The 21,396-nt window shown below is 36.4% G+C and overlaps 1 protein-coding gene across 1 annotated transcript in view; it reads left to right on the top strand.

Moving 5' to 3' along the window:
* Window positions 1-6,456, top strand: part of LOC110105190 (DExH-box ATP-dependent RNA helicase DExH12-like) — a 47,392-nt gene extending 40,936 nt beyond the window's left edge. The window contains exons 4-5 of the mRNA XM_020834584.2: window positions 2,890-3,279; window positions 3,404-6,456. Of these exons, the coding sequence (XP_020690243.2) occupies window positions 2,890-3,279; window positions 3,404-6,244 (3,231 nt within the window). The 3' untranslated portion in view covers window positions 6,245-6,456. The remainder of the gene's footprint in view (window positions 1-2,889; window positions 3,280-3,403) is intronic.
* Window positions 6,457-21,396: the final 14,940 nt, after the last annotated feature.

The following is a 21,396-nucleotide window of genomic DNA, read 5'->3' as shown; positions in this document are numbered from 1 at the left end:
TGATTCTCCTCTTATCTGTCTCCTCACCTTCATGGTGTGATTTGAGGTAAACCCCACCATTGAGTTTGGGGAAATCTTCGCCACATCTAGGTATAAATGCTCCTCCTCAACCACCTCATCCTCATCACAGACTGTAAGTACTTGCAAGGTACGGTCAATACAGTAGTGGTCCGGTGTAAACTTCTATCACAATGGAAATATAGTCCCTTAGCCCGCTTCTCCTGAACCTCTGGCTCAGTCAGCCTCTTAAAATTTCTCCTGGGTCGTGCTCCCAATCCCACATCTTTAGATATTTCTCTCTAAATGGGCACATGCTGTACCTTTGGTGCCAGAAAAGTAATCATCCGGTATGAAGCTCCCGAACTGCTGCCCTTGCTGCTTTGATCAAGTGAGTTTTTGTCCTCCACAAACTAGGCTGGCTCTATAGCCTCTCCCAGCCCTCGTGGCCTCAATAATCGGACAATGTACCCTGATCTTTAGCTTGAAATCCTTCATGAAATTTTCCTCCAGCACTGTCTCGTATAGCCTCCCCAATCGGCTAGAAAGGTATTCAAATATTTCACGATAATCCGTCATTGTTTCTTCCCGAGCAATAAAAAAAAAAAAAGAACTGCTTGTACATATCTCCTTCCCAATTGGTGCGAAAACGTTCTAATAAACTATTTTTGAACTTCCTCCATGATCGGATTGGATCTCTCATGTCTCTCAACTGATACCAAGACTAGGCCTTCCCCTCCAAGCATAAAGCCGCCACCGTGAGTCTCTCCTCATCCGTCAGCCTATTCACCGCTAAGTACCTCTCCACCCTATAGATCTTCCCATAAGCATCTTCCCCCCAAAAAATAGGCATCTTCATTACTCTCACTCTTGGATCCCCTTCACCCATTTTTCTCTTCCACATTCGGCTCCTCCCACATAGCGATTGTTGTGATCTCTCCATTATTCTCTACCACTCCTCTTTTCATAGAAATATTCTTCCTCAAAAATCAACTCTCCTCGTATCTTCCTCCCAATTTCTCTTGGTTATCAGTTTAGGAGGCAACATATTTTCTTTGTCGCCCAAGATTTCTACTTCTCGATCATCCCTCATGGTGCCGATATTGGGGTTACCCTTACTTCCTTGGCCACCCGCCGGTGCTCTCACCTCTGATTTTGCCGGTTGGGTTTGAAGCTCAAATATTTTCTTCATCATGTCCTCTACTTTAGAAAATCTTCCTTCCATGGATGAAAACTATTCCTCAACTTTAGAGTTGAGTTAGCCAACTTCTCGATATTGTTTCTCTTCCAAAGCATTCATTTTCTTAGCCTCCATAGGTCCAAAAAAAGTTATCTTATACCAATTTGATTGGAATTTGGCCTATACACAGCGAAAACATCAAGAAGGAAGAAAAAATGCAGCAGGAACCGGCGAGAAAAATTGTTATTTCAGCACAACAAACTAATGTACAAGTTGATCTATTATTCGAGAGGTAGATTAACTCTCTACAAACTCTAGGCGCCGCTAGGAATAACTCAAAAACAAACTACATCAAACATAAATAATCTAATAATCCTAAAATAATCCCATTAACCCTAATATAAAGCTTTCTAATTCCCTTCCAAAATCTAAATTCAAATTAGCATTTCTTTCTTTAAATAAACTTTCCTAATTCCCTCCATAATTTGAATTCAAACTAGCCCTCTATCCTTAAATAAACTTTCCCAATTTCCTTTTAATTCTTGTCTTATATGGTAAGTAATTAGAGGTGGAATTATTCCCCTTTGAGCCCCTCTCTCATCTTGTTTTCCGCCCACCTTAGTGGGGCTCACTTGCTCAGCATCCACAGGTCTATCAGAAGCCAGTGAGTTTTTAGGTAAGTGATCAACTGCATCTTGTACATAATACTTTTGGTGTATAGTTTTGAGAATAGATAAAAGACAAACAAGTTATAAATTAAAGATTTTGGGCGCACATAATTTTATCTTTAGTAAAACTCTATATTTTGCATTGATGAATATTGTGCATGCTTTTGAATATTTATTTATGAGATATAGTATAGTAATTGAAGTACAATATATGTGTTGCGATAGTTTGGACATATTAATTTTCTATTTACTCGATCCTAATGAGTGTAATTCATGATGGGTGTTGGTGAAAATTGTATATGATTGGATTATCCGGTTATGCTCATGTTGACTAAGGGGGGTCAAAATGGGGTGTGTGACTATTGAGCTCCAACATACCAACAACTTCCCTATGTCCTTAGATAGCATCACTAGTGACCATCTCCCAACTCCACCCAACTGTCTATCTCACGTCCAAGCCTACTTCAATTCACAAATCAAGAATGCTACAATACTCTTATTAGGAGTGTTCTCCAACATCAAGCCGAAGATGCAATTAATTATAGGGGCTACGATGATGGAAAACCTCAATATCTCAAATCCAATATAAACATAGTCCAATATGCTTCCTAGAGGATATTTATTTTAAAGTGAAATTATTTGTTTTAAAAGATTCTATGTTGCCAATATTCGGTCTTAGACTTCCAAAGAGTTCAAAGGGAGGGATCTCACTATGGTCTCATGAGCATTTTTTATAGCCCATGCTTGCTATATAGTTGTACAATTATGTTTATCCTTCGCCGCATTACAATATGATTTCCTTGTGTTTTACAAGAGGCGACTCTTTCTAGACCTCGCTATTTTCTCATAAAAGATTGATTGATAATTCCCTTACCCGTTGATAATACATTATTAATTTTGTTAATGTAATGTTATGAAATGAGATAGACGACTACAAAGCTGAATCCAAATAACGTGTTTTTTTTAGCTATGAAATGGATGTTTACAGTTTCCTTTTGTTTCTTTTAAGCTGATATCCACCTTTTTATTTTTTCACTTTTTTAGATCCATTCAGCTGCAAGTATCTTGGATAAGAACTATCTGATCAAGTATGATAGAAAGAGCGGGTATTTCCAGGTCACCGACCTGGGCAGAATTGCAAGTTATTATTATATAACTCATCGAACAATATCAACATACAAGGAATATCTGAAGCCGACCATGGGTGATATTGAGCTTTGCAGATTGTTCTCTCTTAGTGAAGAATTTAAATTTGTTACCGTGAGGCAAGATGAGAAGATGGAATTGGCAAAGCTCTTAGATCTGGTCCCCATTCCAGTGAAAGAAAGTTTAGAAGAGCCCAGTGCAAAGATTATGGTTCTTCTACAGGCTTACATATCACAGCTGAAGCTTGAGGGACTTTCATTGGCCTCTGATATGGTTTTCATAAGACAGGTTAGTATTTCTTTAATATTGCCTTGATCGGTTTAATGTTTGCTGGTTTATAGTTCTAGATACATTTATCATGATTCTACTGAAAATGAAACTGTTCATTGAAACTCTAAGCTTTATGTGGTAGAGTGCTGGTCGTCTTCTACGAGCTTTGTTTGAGATTGTCTTAAAGAGGGGATGGGCTCAACTGGCTGAGAAGGCTTTGAACCTGTGTAAGATGGTTGATAAACGCATGTGGAATGTTCAAACTCCATTACGCCAGTTTCATGGGATACCAAATGAAATTCTAATGAAGCTGGAGAAGAAGGATTTGTCCTGGGAAAGGTACTATGACCTTAGTACGCAGCAACTTGGAGAGTTGATTCGCTTTCCGAAGATGGGAAAGCCACTTTACACATGTATTCACCAATTGCCAAAAGTTAACCTAGCTGCGCATGTTCAACCCATCACTCGAACTATATTGAGTTTTGAGCTGACGGTAACTCCAGACTTTCAGTGGGATGATAAAATACATGGTTATGTTGAACCTTTTTGGGTCATTGTTGAAGATAATGATGGTGAATATATTCTGCATCACGAGTATTTTATACTTAAGAAACAGTATGTTGAAGAAGATCACACTTTGTGTTTTACCGTGCCCATTCATGAGCCTCTGCCGCCTCAGTATTTTATTCGCGTAGTATCTGATCGATGGCTTGGTTCTGAAACAGTATTGCCTGTTTGTTTTAGGCATCTTATCCTGCCAGAGAAATACTCCCCACCAACAGAATTGCTTGATTTGCAACCCCTTCCGGTGACTGCTTTGAGGAATCCTTCTTATGAAGCTCTTTATGATACCTTCAAGCATTTTAATCCTATCCAGACTCAAGGTTTTACCGTCTTATACAACACTGATGACAATGTCCTGGTTGCAGCACCAACAGGCAGCGGGAAGACCATATGTGCAGAGTTTGCCATTCTGAGAAATCATCAAAAACTCCCTGAAAGCGAAATGCGTGTTGTTTATATTGGTGCAATTGAGGCTTTAGCTAAGGAAAGGTATCGTGATTGGGAAGAAAAATTTGGAAAGCACCTAGGTATATCTGTTGTGGAGTTGACAGGCGAGACAACAACTGATTTGAAACTGCTTGAAAAGGGACAAATAATCATCAGCTCTCCAGAGAAATGGGATGCTCTTTCTCGTCGGTGGAAGCAGCGCAAACATATTCAGCAGGTCAGCCTTTTCATTGTCGATGAACTTCATTTGATTGGTGGGTCAGTTGGTCCAGTCTTGGAGATAGTTGTTTCCAGAATGAGGCGCATCGCAAGTCATACTGGTTCAAACATCCGGATAGTTGCTCTTTCAGCCTCCCTTGCAAATGCTAAGGACCTTGGGGAATGGATTGGCGCTACTTCTCACGGCCTCTTTAATTTTCCGCCTGGTGTTCGCCCTCTTGATCAAGAAGTTGTGAAGCAGTTATTCTTCAGCCGAAGAATTCAAGTTTGTGTTGCAAGCAGCTCAATGTGTTGGGGAATGTCGTTGCCGGCTCACTTGGTTGTTGTCATGGGTACCCAATATTATGATGGGCGGGAGAATGCTCATACTGACTATCCAATCACTGATTTATTGCAGATGATGGGACATGCAAGCAGGCCTCTTATAGACAGTTCTGGAAAATGTGTAATTCTGTGTCATGCTGCAAGAAAAGAATATTATAATAAATTTCTTTATGAAGCATTCCCGGTTGAGAGTCATCTGCATCACTTCTTGCACGACCATATGAATGCTGAAGTTGTAGTTGGTGTGGCTGAGAACAAACAGGATGCGGTGGATTATCTTACATGGACCTTTATGTATAGAAGGCTCACAAAAAATCCAAATTACTATAATCTTCAGGGTGTCAGCCACAGGCATCTTTCCGACCATCTTTCTGACCTTATAGAAAATACATTGAATGACTTGGAATCAAGCAAGTGCATTATCATAGAGGAGGACATGTATCTCAAACCTTCTAATCTTGGATTGATTGCTTCATATTATTACATTAGCTACACCACCATAGAGCGTTTCAGTTCATCTTTGTCTCCAAAAACTAAAATGAAAGGTCTACTTGATATTTTAGCATCTGCCTCAGAATATGCACTGCTGCCAATTCGTCCTGGGGAGGAGGACTTGATCAGGAAGCTTATTCATCATCAAAGATTTTCTTTTGAAAATCCTAAGTGCACAGATCCACATGTGAAGGCAAATGCGCTCCTGCAAGCTCACTTCTCTAGGCATAATGTGGTTGGAAATTTGACAGCAGACCAGCGAGAGGTGCTACTTTCAGCTCATAGGCTCCTTCAGGCTATGGTTGATGTCATCTCTAGCAATGGTTGGCTTACCCTTGCCCTTTTGGCAATGGAGATGTGTCAGATGATTACTCAGGGAATGTGGGAAAGAGATTCCATGTTGCTCCAGCTTCCTCATTTCACTAAGGAGTTAGCTAAGCGTTGTCAGGAAAACCCGGATAGAAGTATCGAGACGGTATTCGATTTGGTAGAAATGGAAGATGATGAAAGACGCGACTTATTGCAGATGTCAGACGCCCAAATGCTTGATATTGCTCGGTTTTGCAACCGCTTCCCTAACATTGACATGGCTTATGAAGTGCTGGATGCAGATGACATTCTTCCTGGTGAGGATGCCACTTTGCTGGTTACACTGGAACGTGATCTTGAGGGTCGCATGGAGGTTGGATCAGTTGATGCTCCCCGATATCCCAAGCCTAAAGAAGAAGGCTGGTGGCTTGTTGTTGGTGATAGCAGCAACAACCAATTGCTCGCTATAAAAAGAGTTGCACTTCAAAGGAGAGCCAAGGTTAAGCTTGTTTTTGCTGTCCCTAAAGATGTTGGGAAGAAGTCTTTCACGATCTACTTTATGTGCGACTCTTATCTGGGTTGTGACCAGGAATACAACTTTACCGTTGATGTCAAAGAGTCTAGGTAAGTATAATAATAAATAAGTGGCTTTCCCTTGTGATAGATGCAAAAGTTTGTCAATTACAGTCTTGCTTATTGTTTTAATATGTCTTTGGAGTTTGTGACATGCTGAATTAACGTCTTGACTTTGTATATCTTAGTTCACCATATATTTTTATGGTGTCTATGTATCTCATTTGTGTTAATGATTTATTTAATAGAGTGATTTATGCCATGAAATCATGTGTAAGCTTCCCTTTTATGTGTTTTTGGTTTGAAAATTTTTATCCTTAAAAATGGTTTAGTTATTGAATTTGGTTTCATATATATGTACAATCTCCATGTAGTCTAGTCTTTCAATTTATTGTCCATAGAATCTGTTAGGTGTTTGTTGATGAGGCTTTTTTCAAAATTTTTAAGAGAAGGCATAGGTGGGTCTTTTTTCTTTTTCTTTGGGGTTGGGCTCGATGAGGTTGGTGGATTATGCCTTGATAAGCAGTATATTGCATTTTAATGTTTGTACGCTTTGTTTTGATATCTGGGTTATGGGGTTGAGACTCTAGGACATTTGTGTGGATTCTCGTCATGTATATATATATATATATATATCATATTTGAACAATGTACTTAGTTCATTTCAATCGGTGGGTGTTATAATTATCATAATAATAGCTTCTCATTCTGATTGAAATTACCGACACTCTACTTTTTTATTTCAAATTGTCCATCTCATTTATATCTTAAGACTTCATTGAGCTATGCATGTTGAATAAGATTAATTTGTAGAATAGATTCTTTGATGATCGAAGTAAAAGTGAGTACCCGTTGAAGAAAAACTAATTTTATTGAACTTCACATAGAATACAAGAAGTAATGAAGTATAGCAAGTAAGAATATGCTCAAGTTGTTAGTGTTGAAGTTTTCCTTTATCTTAACTAGGCTTTGTGTGTTATGGTTGTGTGATTGTGAAAGTTTGCTAATTTCTTTCTCCTTGATGGTACTTGTAATGTTGTACTGAGACTTATCCTAGTACATGACAATCTCATGAAATTAGCATTACCATTTATAATGATATTTCAATTTTTATCATCAGAAAATCAGCAACCAAGATCATCAACTCCGTATCTAAGTAACATTGAGTTGATTCCAATTGCATGTCAGAAAGAAATCCAAAAACCTTAAAAAGTGTCCATAATTCTTCACTTAGTTTACTAGAGTCCACTATTGATAATATAAACTACAGTAATTATAAAGTCTGCTTAGAAAGCTTGGACAGCCTAACATGCAATCTCATGCTGCTTGCTTTTTCATTTAGGGCCTTATTCATGCGCTCAAAATATCCTCATTCTGTGCGTTTTTGGACCAGTCCTCTCTATACATATATCACCTATTGGGAAAAATTGTTTGTGATATTTTCTTATATTGTCTGATCTTAGATTATTGACCTTTTGCCCATATTATTTCTCCAGCTGACTTTTCCATCTCTTGAAACAAGCAAGCACATCAAAATTATTTTTTCAGAAAACAAAGCTATATCTGCCTAGCGGCCATCAACAAAAGTGATAGAGTATGATGAGTCTGTAAGGGTTGCCCTTGGGAATAGTCCCTAGACATCAGTGTTCACAAGCTCTAAATTATTATTCTTAGGCTCTCTTGTAGTTAATGTGAAGCTGGTCTTCCTATGCTTGGCAAAAGTATAGTCTTTACACAAACTGTCATGCATAAACTTCAAATTTGAAAGTTTTCCATTGAATGCAGTGCTAACCTTCGATGCCATGTATTCCACATTTGTTTCCATTATTCCAATGTTTTAGGTAAAGAGTGTCATAGTTGCTATCATTATAGTACTATTGGTCATTTTGTAAGTATCAGTTTATAAGGTTAACATTTAAGCTTCATTATCAATCTGTCCATTTGAGATCAGGTTCTTTTTGTAGTCAAGAATGTGCCTCACAATTTGAAGCATCTACATGGGCTGACTTATCATTTTGATTTGCAAATCACCAACTCTTATAAAGTTCATGGCTCATCATCATCAAGATAAACTTTCCCAAATATCATGCAAAATAATTAGGTATAAGCTCTTTATATGAATTAGTTAGAAAAGACAAACTTAGTTTGGGTTTCATTACTTCTCAAGATTATTCACATCAAAGATTTTCCCATCACAAATCTCTTTAGTTGCAACATTCTTAGATTCATTCATTTTTTTGAATTTTTTTCTTCAATCCTTTATGAATTATTTTATTTACCTAATTTTGCCGGAAAGCACCACTACAACCTTTATATTGAATTTACTACAATTTGAACTAACCTCCATTATTTCGTGTCATTGTACTTCTTTTCAAGATTTTGAGTAAAAGATCGGCCTTCACCAAATTTTCTTCTCCTAATATTTTCACGTAAGATCAAATCACATACATCATTAAGCTATGTGGACTCACATGAACTGTTGGTGTCTGTCACAGTTCCACCTCAGCTTGTTAGAAGGGGATGATAAAAAGCTTAATGCATAAATTTTGTCTTCAAAGTTGATATTAATTGAACTCAATTGATTTGTGATTAGACTGAACTCTTTGATATGCTTTGTTGCTAAAGTGCCTTACACTGTCTTAGATTAACATTTTCAAATTTATTTCTTCATTCATTGTTGAAGATTTCTCATTCATGTTCAATAGAGTTTTCATCGCTCTAGCTGAAGTCTTCTCATGCAATATATTCAATGCAATATTTTGTCATTATTGGACGCACAACTTTGTGGGATAAAAGCTTAATGTTGGTATTGGTTGCACAACTCTAACAACCTATTTGATAAGGAGTCGTCAGTCTTCTTGACTCATGGTTGTCGATTTAAATTTCAAGAGAGTAGATTGTTTTAGGGTACTAAGTGATGTAGAACGAGAATGGGCTTTGCTAGGGAGAGGAAGAATTTGAAAAATTCTCAGATTTTCATCCCAAAATCTGTGAGACGTCTTAGAGTTTTGAGCTTAGGAAATAGAGATGGGAGAGGGAGAGCCAACCCAAGGTGAGGTCTTGGGGAAGGATCGGTCAACATCAGATTGCAAATCCCAAGCCTCCTTTCATTGGTTTGAGAAGGATTTCAAAATTTGAAACCAAAATCTGAGAAGAATCTCAGAGTTTGATAGGCTAAGATGAAGAGAAAAGTGGGGAGGAGGCCAAGCCGTGACTAGGAGTAGAAGGCTGAGTGAGATTTCCTGCACATGCTATGGATTAGAGAGTTCTTCACATGCAGGTAGGCAAGGGGAGGGGAGGTGATGGGAGAAGCAGCTGACGGGATTGTGAGGTTGGCGGGAGGAGTTAGGGAGAGGTTTGGAATTCCTTAATTAATTCCTTAGATGTGGAATTAATTGAGGAGTTACGGGCAAGGATTAGCAAGAGCAAAACTATGGCAGCAAACCACAGGAGCAATAAAGGTAGGGAGAGGAGTAATGAGAAGGAGAGAGGGGCGGTAAGAGAGAGGGGCTGCGGTTTGTAAAGGGGCTGGAGTTTTGATTTGTTTCCCAAAGAGAAATTCTCCGTTGGAAAGAAATTAAGTAGAAAGGGAATAGGTAATTTCGGCCAGGGAGAGATAGGGGGGTTTTGAAATTATTTCCTAAATAAGGGGGAGAGTTTTAGGAAATAAATAAAAGGAATTTAATGGGTATAGGAAGGGCCGGCAGCTTGCATGAGGGTGGGAGGATTTTATGGGATTAATTAAGGCTTCCTAATTTAAGTTTTGAGATTAGAAAAGTTTTAAATTAAATTTACAATAGCTAAAGGCCCTATATATAGGCCACAACATGAGAAAATAAAAAATTACAAAATTGCCCCTTGGGTCACAACACTCAAATAAATTAACATAGGGGTAAAATAGGAAATAACATAAAATAAAAACTAAAATGCAGAAAATAATTCATAAATGACAACTTAAATCAGAACCGTCGATTTACGACGCCTCCTGTGATAGATGCGCCAGATTTTCGTGCCGATGTCCGCATCACTAAGGGCTCTAAAAAATTCCTCATTGGGAGAGTTTAGGGTGATTCCATGTCAAATTTTTGAAAGGCAGACTAGGTTGAAGATAAGATACTACTTATATATTTATTTTTATTTGGCAGGAATTTTATGTTATTTCTAGGTTTCTCATTGGTATAAACCCTTAAAGTTAATAAACACTCTTGATAATGAGAGAATGTTTGTTTAAAGTTAGTTGTTAGATAGTGTGGGCTCCGAAAATTCGACCCTGGCCTCCGCTCCCGCTTTTCCTTCGGCGAGGGAGTTTTAACAAATAAGTTCCGAGGTAAATTTTGGAAGGCAGATGGGTTTGCAGATAAGACACTACCCAGAGATTTCGCCCTCATTTTACGAGGACTTAATTTATGATCTGACTTCTGGTTTCCTATAGGCGCAAGCCCCTATAGTTAATTACCCCTCCCGATAACGAGAGAGAACTTTCGATTAAGGCTAGTCGTCAATCAGATACGTAATCGGATGGTGTGTGGGTAATGATGATAAACCCAATCAATACCCCATGGTTTCATCATCTCGGATTGTCATGATCCCTTATATACTTAGTTAGACAAGGTAGTTTACCCAGCCTAAGTGAAGATCTTTGTCAACAACTATGAGTTGCTTCATCTAAGAGAATCTTGTAGGCTCGGGTTGGATGTTTATCTAAGCGGATAAATTTATATCGACTTAGCTTACATGGAGCTTTGTGACCTTTCAAGTGTATTATATGATTCATTACTCAAGGGTTTTAGCCATCGTGAAACTTGTAGGCTTTGGTTGTGACAATAATTTAATGATTTCTTTCTATAGCAAAAGCACTATGCCTAAGGGTCTTGATCATAACTATTTACTTGTGGTGTCATTTAGAAGTAAAATCATCAGTTAGTGGACACATTCTACATCTTTAATGATGAGAGATCATTTGAGAATGAATTGTATTGATATGCTCGACATGACATTTGTCCATTGTGAGCTGAAGTCATTCTCAAATTTATTTCCCTTAACAAATGATTGTGGATATTGGTTGGATTTTGCTTTAAGTTCAGGGTGGTAGATTTCACTTGAATGATTTTAAATCTTGATAAATATTGATTTAGCATTAAACGTTTCCTTCGATGGAGTTTTTCTTTCAACAAGGCTATAATCAAGATTGTTAAGTATTCTATTTTGTTATCTAGAAACTCTGTCCTAGGTGCTAATAGAATATCAGACTCAAGTGTTAATTTTGTGAGCTGTCATACAAGTGATATACTTGGTGATTAATTTTCTTTGTAAAAGTGACTGAGAAACCACCTTTATGTGAACATAAAAATAAATATCATCATGGATTTAACAGTCCTATATTCATTCGTTAGATTAAGATTTAAAAATGAATATTCTGTAGTGAGTTATTTGTACTTAACTACTCATGCGTTTTTTATGAGATTTAAATATTGTCAACTCTAATCCTTTGAAGGAGGAGGATCACACTTGAAAAGTGAGATTTATAGCTTTCTCTTATAGATAGTGTGGCCCGCTTCATAGCATCGTGCAATGAAAAGTTTGATTTTTAAAAGAGAGATGCTACAAATTTTTTGAAGTGATGATTCAATTCAGTTCTATTTTATCCATCATAGCATTCTCAAACCTTAGATTTATTAATTTATTGCATTTGGTTGGAGAACGTATGGGTTAGCTTGAATTTTGAAAGGAAAAAAATATATGGAGCTTGAATCAGAACAAAAATGAAAAGATTAGGAAATTTCAAAATAATTGCCTGCTTTTAGATTCGTCGTACATTTTATATATAGTGAGAGAGAATTTGAGTTTATTTATCTTAACCCGTGCGGCATTCTAAAACCTCAAATTTTGTTGCATTCGTTGGAGCACATGCGTGAATTTTTAAAAGAAGTTTATAAATTAAAAAAAAGTATGTGCGAAAGCTTTGTAGGACAATTGCATGCTTACCAAAGTAGCAAAATTTTAGTTCACTTCATTTTAATCCGTGTAATATTCTTATACCTCAATTTTAAGAGTTTAGTGTATTTGGTTGGAGCACATGCAGTTTAGTGTATGCTCTTTGATGTATTTGCATGTTTTACAATGCATTCACACGGTTTATTTGTATTCTTAATACATATAACACGAATCTTCAATGCACTTACACTATGCTTCTGCACATTCATTAGTACTTTTATACCATTCATTAGTGGACGCATGAACAAAATTGCTTTGGTGATTTGATGCGATATGCACACTTTGTTAAAATGATTGTGCGGATCGTGATGCACAACAATGCAACTCTTTATCTTATTTGGAAAATATGTATCTATAACATGCACCGTTCGTTCATGGGGCATATTGTCTATTCATGGGACATGTGCTATCTTCTTTTTTAGCAATAAATGTGGCTGTAAGCTGTATTATTTACTATATTTGGAAGGAAAGGAACAATAGAAGATTTGGTGGGAATTATCTATGCAAGACTACTGTTCTGTTAAGTATTAAAAGAAGTCTGCATCTGAAATTTATGAAATGGAAGATTCTATAGAACTGTTGGAGATTTTCTAATGTGCTGGTTGTGCTGGATGCAATTTCGGGTCCCTGTCCCTGTCCCTTCGGTTCAGCCTGCTGGCCTTGACTGGACGATGATGACGCTCCCCTTGCAGGCCCCTTGGACGGTCTTCGGATAACCAGAGTTATTCGACTTTTATCACTATTCTGAGTCCAGTCTTTTACGGCTTGGGAGCTGTTTCTCTTAGTTACACTTTTGTTAGTTCCTTTACAGTTTTTAATTTTGTTTTGAGCAGCTTGTATCTGCTGTCAGTCTTTGAGCTCTTTACTTAGTTTAGACCTTATTTCTTTTGGCCTATTTTTGGTGATTTTTCTCACAGATGTAATTTTTTGTTGATTCTATAGAAGGGCTAAGCCCAAATTTTCCAAAAAAAAAAAAAAAATGTGCGCATCATTTCGGGCATTCATACACCCGTGATGTGCAACAAGTTTAACTATTTCTGTCTTATTTATCAATCATTCGAGATGTGCTTGGGTCTAACATGGCAATTGTTCACATGAATGTACTGTACATGGAGCATGCTCGTGAGTTTGCATTTTAAGTTCATTATTACTTGCATTCTATTTGCTTTGTGTGTGTTGTGGATCCGATTCCGAGTGTCATGAGTTGGATTCTTTTACATTTGTGTGGCCTATATTTTACTCTAATATACTCCACAGGAGGTTGCTTTTGCTATTTATAAATAGGAGTTTTATTGCAAGCAAACTTTTAAGTTCATCATAAGTTTTCTATAAACTTTGTTTCAGTTCAAATCCTATCCTTGTTTATTCCGACGTATGTCTCATTTAAGAGATGACATAATTCACATTGTGAGTTTGGCATTTGTAATTTTCATTTTAGTTGTATTTTTTGTTTGCAAGACATTTTTATTTTGTTATTTATATGTCCTTTGTTCACATACAAATTCAACAGCTTCACGTCTTCTTATATAGCGGCATCTTCGGGTGGAAAGGAATGTATGATTCATGTCGTAATACATTATGTTTTGTGAGTATTTTATCCCATCATGTTAGAAAAGGTGTGCATGATTCTTTGTGTGCCTGTTATGAAGTTTGCAATATTACCCCATAATGTTAATAAAGATGTGCATGATTACTTATTTTTGAAAATTTTTCACTATACAAAGGAAAGTGTGTACAAAAGTTTACCCGATACACCGCGAGCTTTCTCCACCAAAATCCACACGAAACCACAAATTTGTGTTATTTGACGAAATAAAAACGGAAAATAGCAAGATACAGTTGATCCTCAATTCGAGAGGAGGATCGATCTCTCCTCCCAAATCTCTAGACGCTGCTAGAGCCCAAAGGAAAATCTAAATCTAAGGGATCTCAAATTTCAGTCAAATTCAAGATGCCCTAATCCTAGGAAAACAAATTATTCAATGCATACAAATCAAAAAAAAAATCCCTAAACAGTCCCTACATTCAAATTTTCCTCTCAAATCCTTCCTAGAAAGCTCCGTGGGCTTTGCGGCTCGTGCGACTGTAGCAGGAGGCGGAGAATGTCCGCCTCGTTTGTGTCTGGCCGGTCCTGCGTGGACCGGTCTAGCAATACTCCCCTCTCAAAGATCCACCTTGTTCTCAAGGTGAAAATATGCTCATGTTCTCGTGGAGGTGGCCATCCTTGAGATAGCTGAAAAACCTTACCAAATTGCTGAATCAAGGGCTGCACTGAAAGAGAAACATCCACTCCCTTCTCCATCATGGTCACATCCAGCTTGTGTAGTCCCACCAGAAAATCTTCCCCCACCTCTTGTATGCTTCTAACCATGATCTTAAATGATATCATGACTTTGGATAGCCCTGCATCTCCCCTTATAACCACTTTTCTCCCATCCACCCTTAATTCCATCGTGAGTGCTCCCCAATTGTCCTTAGTTTCCCCCCAGGTTTGCAAGCACTTCATCCCCATGATGACATCAGTACTTCCTAACTCTAGTGGGAGAAAATTCTCCCTTATCTGAATCCCCTGGATGGTCAACATCACTCCTCTACAAATCCCCTGGCCTTTCTCCACCTTTCATGTACCCATCATCACCCCATAATAACTAGTGTCCACCAAATTTACTCCAAGTTGATTTACGACCTGAGTGGAAATGAAATTATGGGTAGCCCCACTGTTAATCAAAACTACTACCTCCATGCCTTCTATTTCCCCCTTCACCTTCATTATATGATTCGAAGTGAATCATACTACTGAATTTTTGGAGGCCTCCGCCACTTCCAGATGCAACTTGTCATACATCTCTCGCTCGCCTCCCTCTTCAGTTTCCTCGTCAACACAGATGGTGAGAACCTGAAGAGTTTGATCCCTATACTCGTGCCCTGGAGTATACTTCTCGTCATACCGAAAATATAACCATTTTACCCTCTTCTCCTGCATCTCTTTCTCTGCCAGCCTCTTGAAATCTTCCTCACTCCCTCCTACTGGCTTCTTCCTGGTGGTCTCATTAATGTTGTTTGATGCAGGCCCTTGGGTGCTAAAAGAGTGGTCGTCGTCCTGTAAGAGTCCTTGTGAGCTACTTCTCCTGGCTCCATTCTCTAGATTTTTCTGATTTTCAACTAGCTATGCTAACTTCATGGCCTCCCACAAGTCCCGTAGCATTAGGACTTTCATTGCAGCTTTGATTTGTGCTTTTAGCCCCTTCATGAAGTTCCCCTCGATGAATGAAATTGTTTAGAAAATATAATCAAATGAGTGTTTTTTCTTTTATTCACAATTCTCTATTTGGTTACATTTGCATGTATATTTATTGCTGTATTTTCTGCAATTGAAATGTAATTGAGAGTTTAAAAAAATTCAAGAATGCCTACAAATCTTGAAAAGGTCAGGATCTTGATAGAGGCCCTTCAGGAGTTACAATTATTTGATAGCCATATGATCCTCATTTTTACAGCAACTGAAATCTTCTTGCTATTTGTTGTATAAATTTTGATTAATTTGGTGAGAGAATATAAATGAGGATGCCCAGGTGTATGAGTGGTTTCACTCTTAGAGATAGATTACGAAATAAGTATATACGTAAAAAGATTAGAGTAACTCCAGTGACATATAAGATTATAGAGAGTCACTTTAGATGGTTTGGACACAAAATGTTGGCATTTTGATGACCCGATTAGGAAAGTAGATGTATTAGATTTAGGTTTTGTTTGGGACGACTTTTTTACTGCTTCTTAAAGCAGCATTTTAGTACAAAAAATAAAGTTTTTGTACGAAAAAGCAGCTTTAAGAAGCAATAAGAAAGTCATCTCAAACAAAACCTTACACTCTATTAAGAAAGGAAGAGACAGACCTACAAAGATTTTGTTAGAAAAATTAGAAATATTTATTAGATTTAAATAAGAAATGTTTGGTGAGAGAATATGGAAATTTGCTACATGATTATTATCGGAAAGTGATCAACATGCAGCAACATTAAAACTGGAGTTGCAGTGATTCATTAGATTGTTTTATGATAAAGACGAATCTGATTCGATTGATTCTTTCAGACAGAGATGCGTCCTGTAGTTATGGATAACATTATGTGTCATGGAGAGATAAGGCAGAAATCATTGATATCCTGTAGTTTCCCAACTCAGCTACATGACCTGGAACCTTACAAACTAAATTGGACACTTGGAAGCTTCTCTATGTGATGGAAGGGCCAATGACTATTTCTGAAGCTTAGATCACTATTATTATACATGTTCGGGCGACGTTCAAAGGATCGTGGTCGGACGACGGTGGATTGAGAACTATAGTCAAGTGATGATGAACGAAGAGTTAGGTGATGGTGAACGGAGGATAATAGTCACGGGTAATAGTAATAAGTGGATTGTAATTGGTGACACTGTCATTTCACATATTACGAATGAAATATTAAAAAGAAAAGAGTGCGGGATAATTCAAAAATATTTTTTTTTTAAAAAAAAGTGAAGCATCAAACATTTATGTTAATTATCATATTGAATCTAAAAATGACATTATATTTTCATTCATATATAATCATCAGTGAAAAAATAAGAGAAAAAATGAAGAAATATATGTTGGTTATTCATTTTTTAATTAAATTAGCTATTAGGTTGAGCTGCATTACTAAATCTTATTAACCCCCACAAATAAGTACCTTGCTAAGAGATACCCTAATCAAGAATATATGAATTAATTAATTTATTCTTATGCACGTTTTGTTTTTAAGATTTTAATGCTCTCATTCTCCATATAATTCCACTTCAGAATCAATCATTTGAATTCCATTTTTTTAATCCTTCTGATGTACGTCTTCAAACATTATTGCTCAAAAGTACTTCATAAATTCCATAATTTATAAGCATGATTTTGCAAAGCCTACATTATAAAATAAAATACTTATTATTATTATTATTATTTATTAGCAAATGAATACTTTATTTTAGGAGTCTAGATGCATTGGATTTCCCCAATATTTAAAAAGTTAGAGATAAATCTTAAAAAAAAAAAAAACCTATAAAATATTAAAAATAACCTTCTTTAAATGAGAATTTGATTCTTGATAAAAAGCAACAGATAAAAATGAATCATATAGCTGACCTTATGTAGTCATATAAAGATTTGATGTTATTGCTATTATAAATGGAAAAAAAAAAAACACTACTTGAGGTAGGGGGTTCGAGTTGACCCAAATCCAAATGGGTTGACATTAACCTGATCCAATTTTGCAAATAGCTCAGGATTGTCAACCCGTACCTGACCCGTGCTAGTTAGAAATCACGCGCATTCGCTCGCCCGCATGTGCTACAGGAACTAGCTGTGGCACAACGGGTCCAATCGAGTTGCAGACTGGCCATCTGGGTCTCTTGACTCGTGAGACATGGTACGCGCAACAGATAAAATTGAATCATATAGTTGACCTCATGTAGTCATATAAAGATTTGATATTATTGTTATTATAAATGAAAAAAATAATAATAATAACACTACTTGAGGTAGGGGGTTCGAGTTGACCCAAATCCAAATGGGTTGACATTAACATGATCCAGTTTTGCAAATAGCTCAGGATTGTCAACCCGTACCTGACCCGTGCTAGTTAGAAATCACGCGCATTCGCTCGCCCGCATGTGCTACAGGAACTAGCTGTGGCACAACGGGTCCAATCGAGTTGCAGACTGGCCATCTGGGTCTCTTGACTCGTGAGACATGGTACGACGACAGTGGTATTGACAATGCAAGCGTATTTTCGAACTTGACTAGATGCCAGCGGCAACGTGGGTGGGACACAGCAACAATACATGATGACATATTTCCTGCCTCGATGAACGACGACAGTGGCACACGATTTGATATTTTTGATCTTGCTAAGACATTAGACGATGATTGGTTCATGCGAGTAACGCGACGATGCTAACGAGACAGGTCACGGGAGATGTTCTCGGGTCAACCTGGGTTGGTTTCGGGTTTCCGAGTCAACATGAACTCGACCGGATTTACAAATGGGTAGGAATTACGGACCCGAACCCGACCCGTATGGTAAACGGGTTGACCCAAATTCGGAATTTTTCGGGTGGGGTTTGAGTTGGGTTTCAACTTTGACACCCCTAAGTTGAGGCATTTTTCTAATTTTTAAAGGTGATATATATAGTAGGATGCATGCATGATTCATGCTCATGCTTATATATATTAAATTTCATTTAATTTCTCCTAATTAACTATTCGGTGTCTCAATCAATATGATTAAGATTGACATTAACGTCAAAGTACCTATCTTTACGCAAAATCATCTATAAAGAAGGCTAAGATATGGTGAAAGAAAATCTTAATATGAGAGAGAGAGAGAGAGAGAGAGAGAGAGAGAGAGAGAGAGAGAGATTATATAGTAACTAGTAAGTACCACGCCTTGCAAAATTTTCATTATTAATGGAGAAAGTACTCTATAAATAAATCATGATATTTATCTTTAGCAAAGGATTGAGTTGGTTAGGATGGTAGAAATTGCAAGCAATACAAAATAAATGGTTGGGACCATATATAATATGCCATTCTTTACGTGATTGTGAAGGCCAAGCAACTTATATGTTACAACTAATCTCATAATATTCTCTTCCTTCCTTTTAGTTAAGGCTAAGAGTAATTACTAAGCTAATCATATTGACTTCTTTTGGAAATTAAATAAGTGGTTAAACCACCCAATTTATATTGTATATAATATGCTATAAGTTTGAAAGGATAATCAAATCATGCTAATAAAAGATAAAGTCTTCATTTGAGACAGCTTTTTTAATGCTTTTTAAAACAATTTTTTCGTTACAAAATTTCTACTAAAAAGCTGTTTTAAAAAGCAATGAGAAAGCTGCCCCAAACAAAACCTAAGTTTGAAATTCCTTGGAAATTTGTGGTGGTTCTGACCCTGGCAACGACTTTAATTTAGTTCGTGATAGGCCTGTAGCTTCGGTCGCCTCTCGTGGAAGATTTCGTGGGAGGGGACGTAGGAGAAGATAAGGTGTCTGGCTGCTATTTTTTGCATTATTTTGTGCTTTTTCGATTTGCGTTCGGCGATGCGATGGTTTTTTGGGCAATGATGTGGCTGGGGCTCGTATCCCATTCGTCTCGCTGGTGGCAACCATTAGTGCAGTTTCTTCGAGTTGGTGTCTTTCGGGCAGTTCTGCCTCCTTTTGGATGGTCCGTGCGAGGCCTCTTGGATGCTGGGAGCCTCGGCCGTCTCTTGCTGAGCCCGCCTTCGATTGTATTTTATTTTCTTTCTTGCTTTGGCTTTATTTTCTGCTGATGTAACCATTTTTATTCTGTTTTAATATATTTGGTTTTTGTTAACAAAAAAAAAAAAAAGTTTGAACTTACCTAATTGCATTAATTTTAACTTAATTGAATGTTGAAATTTCTTACTTAAAACAAATTAGGATCGATTGATCACTCAAAATTAATTTGGTTTAGCTTGAAATTAATTTGATATGTCTATATAAGTGATTAGTTATTTGGTTTTCAACAACCTCACAATTGTAGAAAAGTGCATGCTTAATCATCAAATAATGACCAAAGATTTTCTACATTGTTAGGTTAAAATTTGTTTATTTAACAAACACCAAAGAAATTAATCTAATTAGAGCTATAATTATTGACAAAACATTAGTTAACCATAGTTAATAAAAAAAAATATTCTAGGGATGCTTACTGGTTTCTTACCAACTCTTAACAGTCTTGACTCATTGATCACAATTTAATATAGATTAAGCTCACCATGCAACATACATATATTAATCTTAAAAATTTATCATTTGGCAATAGCTTGTGTATAACTTAAATGAATATTTTGAGTTTATTTTTTAAGTGTTTGTTTGGGATGCTTTTTATTTTTTATTTTATTTTATTTATGTTTTTATGTAGAGTAAAATATATTGTCATCTTAAAAATATGTTGTTTTTATTTTTTATTTTAATATCGAATAAGTTAATTTATATGGTGATGCTTGTGATTGTCGACAAGGCAATCGTTATGACCGATGAAGTGATTGCAACAGTGATAGTTAGCGGGGGCAGGGGTACGGAGTTGTGATCGTCTACGATAGTTATTTTTAAAAATACTCGGAAGATGATAAAAAAATTAAAAATTCAAAAAATACATAAATTAAATAGAAATTAAAAAAATAAAATATAATTGATCCTAAACAAGCCCTTATGATTCAATAAAAGAATAGCTACACTAAATATTGTATTTGATTTGGTCATTGATTGAGAAGAGAATAAAATCATTATAAATTATAGTTAACGATGACATTTGATTAAAAAATAAGAAAAAAAACCCTAATTTGGCTAACTTTTTTATCTCAACTCTTTCAAAGTCTTCAAATAAAAAAAAATTGATGCCATTATGCAACACAAATAATAATTTGAATGAATCCACCGATGCTTAGTTTGGTTAGTGGGCGGGTTCGATTAGGTACCCCCAACTCGTGCTCCAATTTCCTCGAGTGGAAACGCCTCTTAAGTGGAGCCCAATCAAGTGCGAATCAGGAGGTTTCTAGAGTAGGTGCCTCTTCTAGGTCAGCCGAGGGATTAATTAGGCCGCCAAGCCCCTCCTAAGGGGATGACAGCAGGTAGCCGTTAAAAAAAAAAAAAAAAAAGAATGCTTAAAATAACAAGCAAGTCAATCAATATTATGTCATGGTCATATCATTACATCTCCTTGCAAGCAAATATGAAACGCTATTGATTCACTCATGTTATTATTTCAAGCTACATAAGGATATGATCTTGCTAATATAAAAATAAACTTTGACAATATATGTTTATATGTTGAAGCAACAAAATTATTGAACTCACAATCCAATTTGCAAATGAAGCATTTTGACTTGCAATTAAAAAATTAATTATTTGATTAATTAATCCATTTATTAGTTTATTTGTAAAAAAAAATTGAACAATTGAGTTACATAGAAGAAAATTTACTTGTTGAAGTAAATTATTTTTCTTTAAATTAATTAAGAGAAAAAAAAGATACATATTGACATGCCAACTACCATAATCATATATACATTATTATTATTATTATTATTATTATTATTATTATTATTATTATTATTATTATTATTATGGAGAATGAATCATTATTCATTAGGTAAGAATTTGCTATAATTAAAAAAAAAA

This window comes from Dendrobium catenatum, unplaced genomic scaffold, assembly GCF_001605985.2.
Source record: "Dendrobium catenatum unplaced genomic scaffold, ASM160598v2 fragScaff_scaffold_370, whole genome shotgun sequence".
NCBI lineage: Eukaryota > Viridiplantae > Streptophyta > Magnoliopsida > Asparagales > Orchidaceae > Dendrobium > Dendrobium catenatum.
This window is presented reverse-complemented; position numbering and strand designations above follow the sequence as displayed.